This window comes from Leiobunum rupestre, chromosome 7 (assembly GCF_980474605.1).
Source record: "Leiobunum rupestre chromosome 7, qqLeiRupe1.1.hap1, whole genome shotgun sequence".
Lineage (NCBI taxonomy): Eukaryota > Metazoa > Arthropoda > Arachnida > Opiliones > Sclerosomatidae > Leiobunum > Leiobunum rupestre.
Window position 1 is genome coordinate 7190645 of NC_143390.1, and position 12794 is coordinate 7203438.

Here is a 12794-nt window from a genome sequence, read left to right on the forward strand (position 1 = left end):
TTTTATAATAATAATAATATAATAATAATAATAATTTTATTTTAAATTCCAAAATTGTTATACGAATTAGGAAAATACACATTGTTTTTGTTTATTAATTATTAATAAAGATAATTGTTTTAAAGTTTTTGGCAGAGTAAACAAACTTGATTTCAAATGAATATTTAATTTAATTTTTTTTTAAATTACAAAATATTGAAACTGAAGAAATTATCACCTTCCATATCTCGATTATCTTTACACGCACAAAGGTCTGTACAACTGAAATTATTCTTTGAGTAACCACATCTGCTATGGTAACCCTTCTTACAAGAACACTGAGAGAAAAAACCGTAGTTTTAACAGAACATTTTTACATGAAAATACGATGCAACACGTTGACAGAATAGTCCTGTAAATATTACCGAGTTTTGGTATTTTTTAAAGAGAATATTTACCGAAATAACGTGTATTCTTTCAGAAAGGTATTTACCGTAGAAAGTACCGAAGAGGTACGTAAAAACCTTTAGCACACTTGAAATCTGTATAAATTACAGGGAAAATTTCTGTGAAATTGTCAGTGCACATAGCGAAAGCATTATATTTATGTTAATTTCGCAAAGTAAGTTAGCTTACGTTAAAAGTACAGTTTGATGTCGTAAATACGTTTTATGTAATTGAAAACTGTATGTTTTATATATATGGGAAGCTAAAATATACATGTTTGAAGGGAAAAATTCACAAGTTCATAACGAGAACTTTTAATGAAAAATCAATTTTAAATATTTTAGACCACATTTATTACATAACACCATAAGTTTATTTTCGCAACGCTATTTTTTAATGCCAGTATGTTTTACTTATAAAAATATATTTTAAAGGTAAAAGTATACTCTTACTTTTACCAAATAATAATAAACTATTCAGTTGGAACCAGTGGCGTAGTTAGGGGGGGGGGGCACAGGTGGTTCGTGTATATACAATTTATGCATTTTATTTGTTTCCATTGTGTGCCCCCTCCGAATTTAAATCCCGGCTACGCTACTGGTTGGAACGTTTCATTTATTATTATAAGCGCTCACTTAAATCCCAAAATCGTCTGCTAAAACTCGTTCTTAGGTAACTAGCACCAAACACTCCTAGCTTTGTTAAACCTGGTGGTATAAATGCGAAACTCGTTGATCTACCATAAACATGGAACTACGTACTCCCTTTAAGGTACTAATTGTTATCTCTCCGAGGGTACATTCCTGTTACGCGGTATAAAAAAATCTCTAATATTTTATTCAATGACGTTTTCGTAACTCTTTAATCATCAATATTTGAATTACTTCTGTGATACGCTAATGTTTTAAGTTGCTGAATTCCAGTCAAAAGAAGGAACTTATTGTACTTTTGTTGACCTTTTTGTACTGATCGACATAACGATTTATTTTCTTTTATTTTCGGCGTCGGACTCTACTGCATACGATGGTCGACGTTTGTTCTGCACTTCAGCAGTGCTACTACTAGCGCCTCTAACAGCTGGGCAGAAGCTTCTCCCGTGTTTCTAATAGGGTAACAATTTTTTTGTAGGACGACGTCTGTCTAGTTAGCGAAGCCTACTAAAAGTCTTTGCAGGAAAAATTTAGAGTCTTAGATCGTAGAACTTCGTTTCTTCAAACTCTCGAACAATGTTGCCACTCCTTGGCATTTATCCAGGATCTTGGCATTTTGAGGTCGATCTTGGCATCAGGGTATATATTTTCAACACTTTGGCATTTCACCATGGACTAATTATAGTACTTCGTACAGGGACGCCCCATTCCCAAAATCTACGCTGGGCGATTGTTAAATGTGCGCTCTGGCGGCGGGTTTTGAAAGCTGCGGAAGTCTAGGGTCAAAAGAGGAGAGGGGGGGGTTGCATTAGGGATAAAAAAATTGTGATCTGTCGTCTGCCGGTACTAGCCCATGCTTTTGTAATTTGTACACATTCTTTGGTTAATTTTGGTTATTTGTATGTTTTTTTGTAAATTTTAAAATATGAATTTATCTTCTTTGACGGATAAGACATTATTTAAGTCCCCTACTAAAAAAAAAGTGAAAAAACTAGGGGAAATATATGATGAATTGTCTTCTGGTAAGTGTTTACTAAGGCTTAATACCAGCCTTGTGTTATTTTTAATGTTGTTTGGGTTATATTTTATTTTTATAGATGATGATGAACTTAAAGAATGGCCAAATTTGGCAAATGAAATTAATGATTTTGAGCTATTAGAAAGGAAAAGTGATCATTCAAATATATCAAAATCGCAAAAAGCTGCACCATTTAGAGTTTTTGATGATATCTCAAATGGTAAATTCTATTTCATAAAGTCATATTAAGTTACAAATTTTTATGTCACCCAACTTTGAATAATAATTTTAGATTCTGATCTTCAAATTCATTCTCCATCTAAAACATCAGTAATTAACCCAGTTTCGGAGGAAATAAAGCAGAACTCTCGAAGTGGAACTGCAAGTGCATGGTACATCTGTTTTATATCGTTCTTATATTAAGTTATTAACTTTTATATAATTTTTAAATAGCGCAAAAAAATCAAGAAAAAAGAAATTGTTAAAACAGCAACTTTTAAAAGGTATACTGTAACATTAAAATTTAAACACCAACTTTAAATTAAATGTTATAATTTCTAGATACGCAGTTTGATGTTAACTTTAATGGTGCATGGCAAAAAGCACAAGAATCTGTCCAATCATTTTTGGTTCTAAATACAGAAAAGCGTACAGAGGAAATATTGAAATGGGTAGCTGGCATAAAAGAAGGGGACTTAATCTTTGATAAAGTGAAAATTTTATATGAACCTGTTTTTACTCAAACCCGAGAGGATTGTGTTTATGAGAAACACAAAAGCATTTTCCTTTCACGATTGAGTAATGTTTTGTCAGAAGAGCAAAATTGTGATGTAAGGCAACTACTTAACCATAACTTTATTTCTAAGGTTTAATTTGTTCATTATGATTGCAGACTGATTTAAGTGAAAAGGAGAAAGAGATTGGCATTAAATACATTTTATGGCCATTATTTAATTCATTGAGGGAGGTGGTTGGTGAAATTGAATCTACCAGCGAAAACATAGTCAACAATCAGGTCAACGAGGACTATCAAAGTTTATATTATATCACTGGATTCGTATTACATAAGCTACTGAAACCCAAAAACACAGAAGCTAGTCATAAAATAGGAGCTGTTTTAAGGGAGTTAAATAGTGAGAAAGTTCCAAAAGGGGTTAGAGATTGGGTTGACAAACAAACTCGTAATGGTTTAATTTATCCCACTGAAGAAGCGTTTAATTTTTTTAAGTTGTTAAATTTTCACATATTAGAATATTTTAACTCAAATTATGTTAAGGATAAAAAGATATTGGCAGTGAGAGCTATTAGGGAAAATATAAATATTAATGCCCAATGGGATAACATCTGTGAAAAAGCGAAAGTAAACAAGGAAGCAGGTGTAATAGTGTTAAATTGTATCATAGATACCATTACCAATACGGCAGGAAATGGACACACCAATAAATTAAGAAATGATATAAAACTAAATCAAAGAAAAAAAAGATTTGTTACCAAAGCCAACACAAAAGAAAATACGAAAAAGAAAATTGAAAATGACGTCAAAGCGAGAATAAGTTCCAAGTACCAAATTGATGTAGATTTGTGATAGGTTCTGTAAGCTTAGTGATAAACGAAAAATGCAATAGAGTTCAGTTCCTATTTTAATAAAGATTTCTTTTACATTTTTAAGAGTTAGTAGTTTCAGTGTTTCCACCAGAAACTTTTAGGTGAACCATCATTTTTCCATCTTCCATTACTTGCAGTCTTTGACTGGTCCTTCCGTATTGATACAGGGTTGGCTTTGACCCAGATTTGCAAGCTTGCCGTTGCTTACTGAATAGCTGCTCCAACGGATCTTGGTTAGCATGGGCAGTTAAAACAAATTTCGCACCTTTTCCCAACAAAAATGGGATAATTTCCAACATGGCATTTGCTAAAAGTAAAATTACGCTTGCGGGTTAAAATTAGAGACCATTTTGAAATAAGTATTCAATACTGACTTGTTTGACGCAATCCTGACAATGTTTCTGTTGTAAGAAGCATTTTCTTTTTGTGACTACTTTTTTCATTTAAATTATGAACATAATTCTCCCACTCGGTTAGGTAGCCAAGGAAGTCGGTCTTAAGCCACTGAAAAAGGGGTGAATACAATTAAAACTCTGAGAATCAGTTGCCAAACATTTACTTTACTTCTAGTCTTTTATCATTTGGTGATGTGAATGGTTTGATATCGTTGTTTCGTAAATAGTATCCATCATATAAATGGCCAACATTCAATACATCAAACCACTTATTAAATGTTTCTATAAAGCGTATCAACTCCTTATGCTCTCCAGGAAAATATGATCTTAAAGCGTTTGCTACTGATTTGCTCAGGATTTGAGTAGCGAGCTTTACCTAAGTTTGAATAAAATACAATTATCAGTGAGTAATTTAATAAGAACTTAATCATAACATACCTTCATTTTGTTTTCAAGTGACACGTGGTCTATAGTAATTTTGTGAAGCTTTCTGAAATTAGCCCCATTTTCCATATCTTTACGATACAATGCTTTAATAACATCCCATGTGAGTTTTTCACCATTAATTTGCATTAAGCGATAGGTACATCCCTCTGTACTACTGCCTAGGCAATTTCGAACGGTTTTTATCAAGTGGGGTACGTCACATATGAAGAATAGTGGCCTTTCAGGAGCAAATGGGTTGTCACATTTGTAATTGTCTTCTTTAGTGTTCATATTAAAGCATTTCCTGTTAGTGGAAGCTCCGTCTCCTACCACGCCTAACACTTTAAAGCCTGTGAACTCCAGCTTTAGGATAGCTTCCCACACAAGTGTATCCAATTTCTCAGCAGTCAGTGAATTAGTTGCAAAATGCGCAAATGGACGTTTAAACCCTGTTGTAGCTCCCCTAATCATAAATTGCAATACGTGGCTTGCCAAGGGTTTATCCTTGTAAAACTCGGAACGAAGTTCGCTTAGCCGCTGCTCAGCGCTACTTAAATGAGTGTATCCAATCACTTCACCAGTATTCTTCCGGTACACCAGATCTTCTTCGATCTTAATTTCATCACAAACCAGGAAAAAATATTCCTGGTGTTCTTGTGTTTTTATTACTTTGAAATCTTTCTTCATTCTTAGAAAAACTTCGTCATGAAAACCTGGTGTTACTCCAAGATTTTCTGAGTGCCTGGCTAGCGTGTTTTTTGAGGGCAGTAACATAACTCCTGATTCATGCAATGATTTGTAAAGAGCAGGTGATTTTGCGTACATAAACATGCACCACTGTAAAACAAGCGGGTGCCACCTCCTCCCATTTTTATGTTTGGTTTGTAGCATTTTCAGTTGGGTTTTAAGAAAAAGTCTGGAAAAGTCACTATTAGTCTTGTCGTAGCCCTTTTTTACACTTTCTTCTAAAATTTCAAGAAGATAATTGTGATCTTGTCCAGGAACTTCCTCTCCAAGTTTATTAATTTGTTTAGACATTTTAGTTTGAAGTCTTTTTATTTTGGTCTTTAGTTCATATTCTTTGTTTTTACTTTCTCGTAACTTCTTGGCAAGTTCAGTTTTATTCAAGTTGGAAAATCTTGTGATACTTGTGTCCAGTTTTTTCTTCTTGCGACTAATTGTCACTTGCAAGCTTAGTCTTTGTTTAGCACAAGCAAAACACCTTGATTTATTTCCGATATTTAAAATAAGTTCACATTTGTCACTATGGATTCCACCAGATATTAAGCTGATAAAACCCTTATTTTGCGGCCTATTTTCAAAAATCTCAAAAAATTCTCTAGCATTATTCCCTGGGCAAAGTTTATACGAGTTGAAAAGAGTAAAAACATCCTCCAAATCTTGAAGAGACCTCATTTTCTTGGGAAATTGTGAAAAAATATCTGGATGATCCAATGGCTTTCCTTGAACTTCATATTTCGGTATACAATCATGATCTAGCTTGATACAATAGATAACTTTGTCCGTTCCATCTTTGAATTTGCATATTATCAGTCCATTTTTAACTTCCGTAATTCCCCATTCCAGTGGAGGAGAATACGCTTTAATAATGGAAAATAGATCGACTGAGGAAACTGGTGGTTGTATGATGTTGTCTTTTTCCGTTAATACATTATTACAAGGTACTGGGGCTGTAGAATCTATATCCATATTAATAACTGGTTCAATTAGGGTCACTATCGAATTATTAACTTCTACTATTGGTGTAGTTGTATTGACAACATTAATTTCACGTTCACAGTCCCTAGATTGAGCTACTGGCTGATCTTCATGCCGCGGCTTTAATACAGAGACCAATTCCTAAAGGAAAATGAGTTGCTATAACATAAATATCCTATGCTTAAAATGTAACTATCACTTTCTATAATATATAACTTACATGACTATGCACAGGGTCAGGAAATTCCGGAGTAGGGCCTTTTCCTCCTACGAAATGCTTTGAACATAAATACGTATTTGTATTTACTCTGCTAATGGGGTAATCTTCCCTGTTCAACCAATTAATCCATTTTTGGCATTTTTGATGACTTCTCTTAGGTTTGGGAAATGGTATCCAAAACACATCCTTCATAAATTCCTTATTACTGTATCTTGAATCACTTTTGCAAGATTTGTAAACACAGAGTTTTTTCATTGTATTGAAAATAATAAGAACTAACTTAATTTGAAATAGAAAAAGTACAAGTACACCGTGCAAAATAACGAACCGTTTTGAAAATAAAATTTAAAAACCGTCTGCAAGACTGCAACTCTCACGAAATAAATTGGCGTAGATGGCGACAACATCTTCCGTTTTGTGACGTTTTGACCCTAGTAAATTTTTGGCGGGCGGGTAAAAAAAGGGGTTTGCATTTAACATGCGCCTTTCAGAGCTTTCTAAAGGAATAGCTTGGGAATGGGGCGTCCCTGTACGAAGTACTATAATTAGTCCATGCTGTAACATTAAAATTTAAACACCAACTTTAAATTAAATGTTATAATTTCTAGATACGCAGTTTGATGTTAACTTTAATGGTGCATGGCAAAAAGCACAAGAATCTGTCCAATCATTTTTGGTTCTAAATACAGAAAAGCGTACAGAGGAAATATTGAAATGGGTAGCTGGCATAAAAGAAGGGGACTTAATCTTTGATAAAGTGAAAATTTTATATGAACCTGTTTTTACTCAAACCCGAGAGGATTGTGTTTATGAGAAACACAAAAGCATTTTCCTTTCACGATTGAGTAATGTTTTGTCAGAAGAGCAAAATTGTGATGTAAGGCAACTACTTAACCATAACTTTATTTCTAAGGTTTAATTTGTTCATTATGATTGCAGACTGATTTAAGTGAAAAGGAGAAAGAGATTGGCATTAAATACATTTTATGGCCATTATTTAATTCATTGAGGGAGGTGGTTGGTGAAATTGAATCTACCAGCGAAAACATAGTCAACAATCAGGTCAACGAGGACTATCAAAGTTTATATTATATCACTGGATTCGTATTACATAAGCTACTGAAACCCAAAAACACAGAAGCTAGTCATAAAATAGGAGCTGTTTTAAGGGAGTTAAATAGTGAGAAAGTTCCAAAAGGGGTTAGAGATTGGGTTGACAAACAAACTCGTAATGGTTTAATTTATCCCACTGAAGAAGCGTTTAATTTTTTTAAGTTGTTAAATTTTCACATATTAGAATATTTTAACTCAAATTATGTTAAGGATAAAAAGATATTGGCAGTGAGAGCTATTAGGGAAAATATAAATATTAATGCCCAATGGGATAACATCTGTGAAAAAGCGAAAGTAAACAAGGAAGCAGGTGTAATAGTGTTAAATTGTATCATAGATACCATTACCAATACGGCAGGAAATGGACACACCAATAAATTAAGAAATGATATAAAACTAAATCAAAGAAAAAAAAGATTTGTTACCAAAGCCAACACAAAAGAAAATACGAAAAAGAAAATTGAAAATGACGTCAAAGCGAGAATAAGTTCCAAGTACCAAATTGATGTAGATTTGTGATAGGTTCTGTAAGCTTAGTGATAAACGAAAAATGCAATAGAGTTCAGTTCCTATTTTAATAAAGATTTCTTTTACATTTTTAAGAGTTAGTAGTTTCAGTGTTTCCACCAGAAACTTTTAGGTGAACCATCATTTTTCCATCTTCCATTACTTGCAGTCTTTGACTGGTCCTTCCGTATTGATACAGGGTTGGCTTTGACCCAGATTTGCAAGCTTGCCGTTGCTTACTGAATAGCTGCTCCAACGGATCTTGGTTAGCATGGGCAGTTAAAACAAATTTCGCACCTTTTCCCAACAAAAATGGGATAATTTCCAACATGGCATTTGCTAAAAGTAAAATTACGCTTGCGGGTTAAAATTAGAGACCATTTTGAAATAAGTATTCAATACTGACTTGTTTGACGCAATCCTGACAATGTTTCTGTTGTAAGAAGCATTTTCTTTTTGTGACTACTTTTTTCATTTAAATTATGAACATAATTCTCCCACTCGGTTAGGTAGCCAAGGAAGTCGGTCTTAAGCCACTGAAAAAGGGGTGAATACAATTAAAACTCTGAGAATCAGTTGCCAAACATTTACTTTACTTCTAGTCTTTTATCATTTGGTGATGTGAATGGTTTGATATCGTTGTTTCGTAAATAGTATCCATCATATAAATGGCCAACATTCAATACATCAAACCACTTATTAAATGTTTCTATAAAGCGTATCAACTCCTTATGCTCTCCAGGAAAATATGATCTTAAAGCGTTTGCTACTGATTTGCTCAGGATTTGAGTAGCGAGCTTTACCTAAGTTTGAATAAAATACAATTATCAGTGAGTAATTTAATAAGAACTTAATCATAACATACCTTCATTTTGTTTTCAAGTGACACGTGGTCTATAGTAATTTTGTGAAGCTTTCTGAAATTAGCCCCATTTTCCATATCTTTACGATACAATGCTTTAATAACATCCCATGTGAGTTTTTCACCATTAATTTGCATTAAGCGATAGGTACATCCCTCTGTACTACTGCCTAGGCAATTTCGAACGGTTTTTATCAAGTGGGGTACGTCACATATGAAGAATAGTGGCCTTTCAGGAGCAAATGGGTTGTCACATTTGTAATTGTCTTCTTTAGTGTTCATATTAAAGCATTTCCTGTTAGTGGAAGCTCCGTCTCCTACCACGCCTAACACTTTAAAGCCTGTGAACTCCAGCTTTAGGATAGCTTCCCACACAAGTGTATCCAATTTCTCAGCAGTCAGTGAATTAGTTGCAAAATGCGCAAATGGACGTTTAAACCCTGTTGTAGCTCCCCTAATCATAAATTGCAATACGTGGCTTGCCAAGGGTTTATCCTTGTAAAACTCGGAACGAAGTTCGCTTAGCCGCTGCTCAGCGCTACTTAAATGAGTGTATCCAATCACTTCACCAGTATTCTTCCGGTACACCAGATCTTCTTCGATCTTAATTTCATCACAAACCAGGAAAAAATATTCCTGGTGTTCTTGTGTTTTTATTACTTTGAAATCTTTCTTCATTCTTAGAAAAACTTCGTCATGAAAACCTGGTGTTACTCCAAGATTTTCTGAGTGCCTGGCTAGCGTGTTTTTTGAGGGCAGTAACATAACTCCTGATTCATGCAATGATTTGTAAAGAGCAGGTGATTTTGCGTACATAAACATGCACCACTGTAAAACAAGCGGGTGCCACCTCCTCCCATTTTTATGTTTGGTTTGTAGCATTTTCAGTTGGGTTTTAAGAAAAAGTCTGGAAAAGTCACTATTAGTCTTGTCGTAGCCCTTTTTTACACTTTCTTCTAAAATTTCAAGAAGATAATTGTGATCTTGTCCAGGAACTTCCTCTCCAAGTTTATTAATTTGTTTAGACATTTTAGTTTGAAGTCTTTTTATTTTGGTCTTTAGTTCATATTCTTTGTTTTTACTTTCTCGTAACTTCTTGGCAAGTTCAGTTTTATTCAAGTTGGAAAATCTTGTGATACTTGTGTCCAGTTTTTTCTTCTTGCGACTAATTGTCACTTGCAAGCTTAGTCTTTGTTTAGCACAAGCAAAACACCTTGATTTATTTCCGATATTTAAAATAAGTTCACATTTGTCACTATGGATTCCACCAGATATTAAGCTGATAAAACCCTTATTTTGCGGCCTATTTTCAAAAATCTCAAAAAATTCTCTAGCATTATTCCCTGGGCAAAGTTTATACGAGTTGAAAAGAGTAAAAACATCCTCCAAATCTTGAAGAGACCTCATTTTCTTGGGAAATTGTGAAAAAATATCTGGATGATCCAATGGCTTTCCTTGAACTTCATATTTCGGTATACAATCATGATCTAGCTTGATACAATAGATAACTTTGTCCGTTCCATCTTTGAATTTGCATATTATCAGTCCATTTTTAACTTCCGTAATTCCCCATTCCAGTGGAGGAGAATACGCTTTAATAATGGAAAATAGATCGACTGAGGAAACTGGTGGTTGTATGATGTTGTCTTTTTCCGTTAATACATTATTACAAGGTACTGGGGCTGTAGAATCTATATCCATATTAATAACTGGTTCAATTAGGGTCACTATCGAATTATTAACTTCTACTATTGGTGTAGTTGTATTGACAACATTAATTTCACGTTCACAGTCCCTAGATTGAGCTACTGGCTGATCTTCATGCCGCGGCTTTAATACAGAGACCAATTCCTAAAGGAAAATGAGTTGCTATAACATAAATATCCTATGCTTAAAATGTAACTATCACTTTCTATAATATATAACTTACATGACTATGCACAGGGTCAGGAAATTCCGGAGTAGGGCCTTTTCCTCCTACGAAATGCTTTGAACATAAATACGTATTTGTATTTACTCTGCTAATGGGGTAATCTTCCCTGTTCAACCAATTAATCCATTTTTGGCATTTTTGATGACTTCTCTTAGGTTTGGGAAATGGTATCCAAAACACATCCTTCATAAATTCCTTATTACTGTATCTTGAATCACTTTTGCAAGATTTGTAAACACAGAGTTTTTTCATTGTATTGAAAATAATAAGAACTAACTTAATTTGAAATAGAAAAAGTACAAGTACACCGTGCAAAATAACGAACCGTTTTGAAAATAAAATTTAAAAACCGTCTGCAAGACTGCAACTCTCACGAAATAAATTGGCGTAGATGGCGACAACATCTTCCGTTTTGTGACGTTTTGACCCTAGTAAATTTTTGGCGGGCGGGTAAAAAAAGGGGTTTGCATTTAACATGCGCCTTTCAGAGCTTTCTAAAGGAATAGCTTGGGAATGGGGCGTCCCTGTACGAAGTACTATAATTAGTCCATGCTGTAACATTAAAATTTAAACACCAACTTTAAATTAAATGTTATAATTTCTAGATACGCAGTTTGATGTTAACTTTAATGGTGCATGGCAAAAAGCACAAGAATCTGTCCAATCATTTTTGGTTCTAAATACAGAAAAGCGTACAGAGGAAATATTGAAATGGGTAGCTGGCATAAAAGAAGGGGACTTAATCTTTGATAAAGTGAAAATTTTATATGAACCTGTTTTTACTCAAACCCGAGAGGATTGTGTTTATGAGAAACACAAAAGCATTTTCCTTTCACGATTGAGTAATGTTTTGTCAGAAGAGCAAAATTGTGATGTAAGGCAACTACTTAACCATAACTTTATTTCTAAGGTTTAATTTGTTCATTATGATTGCAGACTGATTTAAGTGAAAAGGAGAAAGAGATTGGCATTAAATACATTTTATGGCCATTATTTAATTCATTGAGGGAGGTGGTTGGTGAAATTGAATCTACCAGCGAAAACATAGTCAACAATCAGGTCAACGAGGACTATCAAAGTTTATATTATATCACTGGATTCGTATTACATAAGCTACTGAAACCCAAAAACACAGAAGCTAGTCATAAAATAGGAGCTGTTTTAAGGGAGTTAAATAGTGAGAAAGTTCCAAAAGGGGTTAGAGATTGGGTTGACAAACAAACTCGTAATGGTTTAATTTATCCCACTGAAGAAGCGTTTAATTTTTTTAAGTTGTTAAATTTTCACATATTAGAATATTTTAACTCAAATTATGTTAAGGATAAAAAGATATTGGCAGTGAGAGCTATTAGGGAAAATATAAATATTAATGCCCAATGGGATAACATCTGTGAAAAAGCGAAAGTAAACAAGGAAGCAGGTGTAATAGTGTTAAATTGTATCATAGATACCATTACCAATACGGCAGGAAATGGACACACCAATAAATTAAGAAATGATATAAAACTAAATCAAAGAAAAAAAAGATTTGTTACCAAAGCCAACACAAAAGAAAATACGAAAAAGAAAATTGAAAATGACGTCAAAGCGAGAATAAGTTCCAAGTACCAAATTGATGTAGATTTGTGATAGGTTCTGTAAGCTTAGTGATAAACGAAAAATGCAATAGAGTTCAGTTCCTATTTTAATAAAGATTTCTTTTACATTTTTAAGAGTTAGTAGTTTCAGTGTTTCCACCAGAAACTTTTAGGTGAACCATCATTTTTCCATCTTCCATTACTTGCAGTCTTTGACTGGTCCTTCCGTATTGATACAGGGTTGGCTTTGACCCAGATTTGCAAGCTTGCCGTTGCTTACTGAATAGCTGCTCCAACGGATCTTGGTTAGCATGGGCAGTTAAAACAAATTTCGCACCTTTTC

At 33.9% G+C, this 12794-nt stretch overlaps 5 protein-coding genes across 5 annotated transcripts; 3 read left to right on the plus strand and 2 right to left on the minus strand.

Annotated features, from left to right (window-relative positions):
- Positions 1-1754: 1754 nt before the first annotated feature.
- Positions 1755-3762, plus strand: LOC149934315 (uncharacterized). Its single transcript, XM_090154315.1, has 6 exons — positions 1755-2098; positions 2174-2314; positions 2387-2486; positions 2548-2597; positions 2656-2924; positions 2987-3762. The coding sequence occupies exons 1-6, from the start codon at positions 2002-2004 to the stop codon at positions 3677-3679; spliced, it is 1350 nt and encodes a 449-aa protein (XP_090010441.1). The 5' UTR covers positions 1755-2001; the 3' UTR covers positions 3680-3762.
- Positions 3698-7010, minus strand: LOC149934316 (uncharacterized). The gene is made up of 5 exons (XM_090154314.1): positions 6460-7010; positions 4533-6380; positions 4264-4470; positions 4074-4203; positions 3698-4006 (listed from the first exon to the last, which is right to left on the minus strand). Exons 1-5 carry the CDS (start codon positions 6712-6714, stop codon positions 3759-3761), a joined length of 2688 nt encoding a protein of 895 aa, XP_090010440.1. The 5' UTR covers positions 6715-7010; the 3' UTR covers positions 3698-3758.
- LOC149934317 (uncharacterized) lies at positions 6938-8174 on the plus strand. The gene is made up of 3 exons (XM_090153409.1): positions 6938-6995; positions 7068-7336; positions 7399-8174. Exons 1-3 carry the CDS (start codon positions 6938-6940, stop codon positions 8089-8091), a joined length of 1020 nt encoding a protein of 339 aa, XP_090009535.1. The 3' UTR covers positions 8092-8174.
- Positions 8110-11422, minus strand: LOC149934318 (uncharacterized). Its single transcript, XM_090181286.1, has 5 exons — positions 10872-11422; positions 8945-10792; positions 8676-8882; positions 8486-8615; positions 8110-8418 (listed from the first exon to the last, which is right to left on the minus strand). The coding sequence occupies exons 1-5, from the start codon at positions 11124-11126 to the stop codon at positions 8171-8173; spliced, it is 2688 nt and encodes an 895-aa protein (XP_090037412.1). The 5' UTR covers positions 11127-11422; the 3' UTR covers positions 8110-8170.
- LOC149934319 (uncharacterized) lies at positions 11350-12586 on the plus strand. Its single transcript, XM_090153410.1, has 3 exons — positions 11350-11407; positions 11480-11748; positions 11811-12586. The coding sequence occupies exons 1-3, from the start codon at positions 11350-11352 to the stop codon at positions 12501-12503; spliced, it is 1020 nt and encodes a 339-aa protein (XP_090009536.1). The 3' UTR covers positions 12504-12586.
- The last annotated feature ends 208 nt before the right edge of the window (positions 12587-12794 follow it).